This window comes from Penaeus monodon, chromosome 12 (genome assembly GCF_015228065.2).
Source record: "Penaeus monodon isolate SGIC_2016 chromosome 12, NSTDA_Pmon_1, whole genome shotgun sequence".
Lineage (NCBI taxonomy): Eukaryota > Metazoa > Arthropoda > Malacostraca > Decapoda > Penaeidae > Penaeus > Penaeus monodon.
The window spans coordinates 52,390,033-52,392,532 of record NC_051397.1 but is presented as its reverse complement, the minus strand read 5'-3'; the positions used below and the strand labels follow the sequence as shown (position 1 = coordinate 52,392,532).

Genomic DNA, 2,500 nt, shown 5'->3' with positions numbered 1-2,500 from the left:
CTCCTCCTCCTCCTCCTCCTCCTCCTCCTCCTCCTCCTCCTCCTCCTCCTCCTCCTCCTCCTCCTCCCCTCCTCCTCCTCCTCCTCCTCCTCCTCCTCCTCCTCCTCCTCCTCCTCCTCCTCCTCCTCCTCCTCCTCCTCCTCCTCCTCCTCCTCCTGCTCTGCCTTGATTAAGTTCCACAATATCTCTCCGCCCTGAGTCCAAGTCTCCCCCAGGCGCCCGCCGCCCCTGACGGCGAGGACGAGCGAGCGAATCTGCTGCGGAGCCTGGGCCTGACCCCCGAGGTGCTGTTCGCGTCATCCGGCCTCTTCGACCGGACGGCGCTCCTGACGCTCCTCACGGCCGCCGCAGGTACGTCTGCCGGAGGAACGAATGTCATGACCTTAACATTTCGTTTGCTTTCGGCATTCACTATTCCCTTTCGCATTCATTTACGATTTTAATGGAATGGTCCGACTTCGTTTGAGTGATCACTTTAATTTCTGGATGGCTCTTTGAAGACTTAAATATAAAGTTTACGAAACTATTTAGTAGTATGTAACTTATGTATAGATGTTGTCTTTAGCATAAATTGGTATGAGAGGAATCAAATCGGTAAACTTAGTGACATAATCATCTGTATCAAAGATCGCATAAAAAACTTTTGCACAGGCCAGAGGACGTCAATTGCGTCTCACGACTCCCCGGCAGATTACATCACAGACCGCATCATCACCCCGACCAAGTACAGAAGCCTGCGGGAATGCGGCACTCAGTGCGACGAGCCTCCTCATGCCAGGTGGGACGCTTGGCCTGTGATTCTCTCCACATAAATTTGCTTATCAATTTTTCTTTTGTGGCCAACTTATATCTGATACGTAATGGGCGAGATTAGAATTTATAATTTTTCGCGCAGCCCGCGAAGGGAGACTCGGCGCCGAAGTAGCAGGAGGAAGAAATCTCCTTCTTCCTTGCCTCGAAACCCAGGTCACGTGAGCGACTCCCGCCCTCCCTGGGGGCAAAACCACAGCGACAGGCCCTACAGGAAACAGTCTGAGAAGGACCCCTACGCTAACCGGAGGTTCAGAAGGAGAAGCACAAGGTGAGAAGGGGGAACCAGCGAAGCAAGAAAAAGAGCGATAAAAATTATCACTGGGAGAACAGTAAGACCAAATGCAGTATGGGGCGACGCACGGGGTTGTATACATTAAGGTCAATAGAAAGACGGGAATACAAGTGAATGGAAAAGTGAGAGATAGCTAAGTAATTTGCAGTAATGTTACTGCTTCCCACTGTCATCACCGTCTGACGTACACCGTCTTACATGTTCTGTGACATTCACTAGATCCCTCGGACGGTGCGAGCGTGACACAGCCACGGAGGAGAGCGACAACCCGCAGCCACACCGTCGCCGGAGAAAAACGTGGGACAAGTCCCGCCAGGAGTCCCTCTCCTCGGATATATCTAGGTGAGGAGAGGCTTCCACGCGACGCGCAAGCTCGACGGTGTTGCTAATACCTCCAGTTATTCGTTTACAGTATTTAGCCTTTACAGTAATACACAGTAACATTCAAGATACAGTGTTACTGCTACTAAATTATAAACATTGATTTCAAAATAATACTTTAAACAGGCTACTGTGAACAGAGCAATGAATGAGAGTTTATGTGCATTTCTCGCTTTAAGGTCACCATCACCTCGAGGAAAAGGTCGGCTCAGCAGGTCTTCATTTACCTCCAGTCACTGGCCGCACATCAAGCCCTCCCTCACGCCGGGCCTCCAGCACCGACCCTTCACGCCCGAGGCTGAACAGGTGCGCTTGCTGCTCTCGTTAGCAGTGGGGAAAGTGATGTCAATTTTTTTTCAGACAAACTGTGTTGAAATAGTACCTGTCCATAACAACGATATAAAAGATATCTATGATGATAATGAGAGGAAGAATAATAGGTGAACTGATTCACCTATTTTCGTATGTACAGCATAGTGTTAAACAAAAAAAAACACATCATGTCGACTGCTTCCTTGGTATTACTTGCCTTTTTTCTTTCCTTTCCTTTTTTCTCGATGGAAGGGGAAAGGGTGCTTTTCTGTTGTCCCTTGTTTTCTTTAACTTTTGCTCCTTCAGCCACCGCCGTCTCCGCCACCCGAAGCTGCCAGTCCTGCCGACGCTGGCAGGGAGGCAGCGGACGAGCCCGACGACGACGACGACGTGGTCACGCCCCCGTCGCCCCGCGTTCCCACGGCTGCTAGATCGAGTTCGCCCCCTGTGCCCGCTCTCCTGAACAAGCTCAAAGGTAGCAGTCAATCTGTATTTGTCTTGCCACCGACGTCATTTCTTAGATGTGCGAGAGGATCCTAGTATTGATGCACTATTGGTCAAAGAATCCGTCCCTCTCCTCTGCCCTCAGGCGAGTCTTCATTCGACGTACCAGAATACCCCCCGGGACAGGAACCGCCAGGTGTGGAGCCCCCCCGGAGCAGAAGTCCTCCTATCCCCACTGTTCTCAAGCGACTTAGCAGC

General features: G+C 51.1%; 1 protein-coding gene across 1 annotated transcript in view; it reads left to right on the top strand.

Moving 5' to 3' along the window:
• The window catches only part of LOC119579591 (histone-lysine N-methyltransferase 2D-like), a 64,183-nt gene that overhangs the window by 56,159 nt on the left and 5,524 nt on the right, over positions 1-2,500 (top strand). The window contains 7 exon segments of the mRNA XM_037927513.1: positions 216-351; positions 652-778; positions 896-1,081; positions 1,325-1,447; positions 1,666-1,792; positions 2,105-2,273; positions 2,388-2,500. The exon segment at positions 2,388-2,500 is cut by the window's right edge and continues 133 nt beyond it. Of these exon segments, the coding sequence (XP_037783441.1) occupies positions 216-351; positions 652-778; positions 896-1,081; positions 1,325-1,447; positions 1,666-1,792; positions 2,105-2,273; positions 2,388-2,500 (981 nt within the window).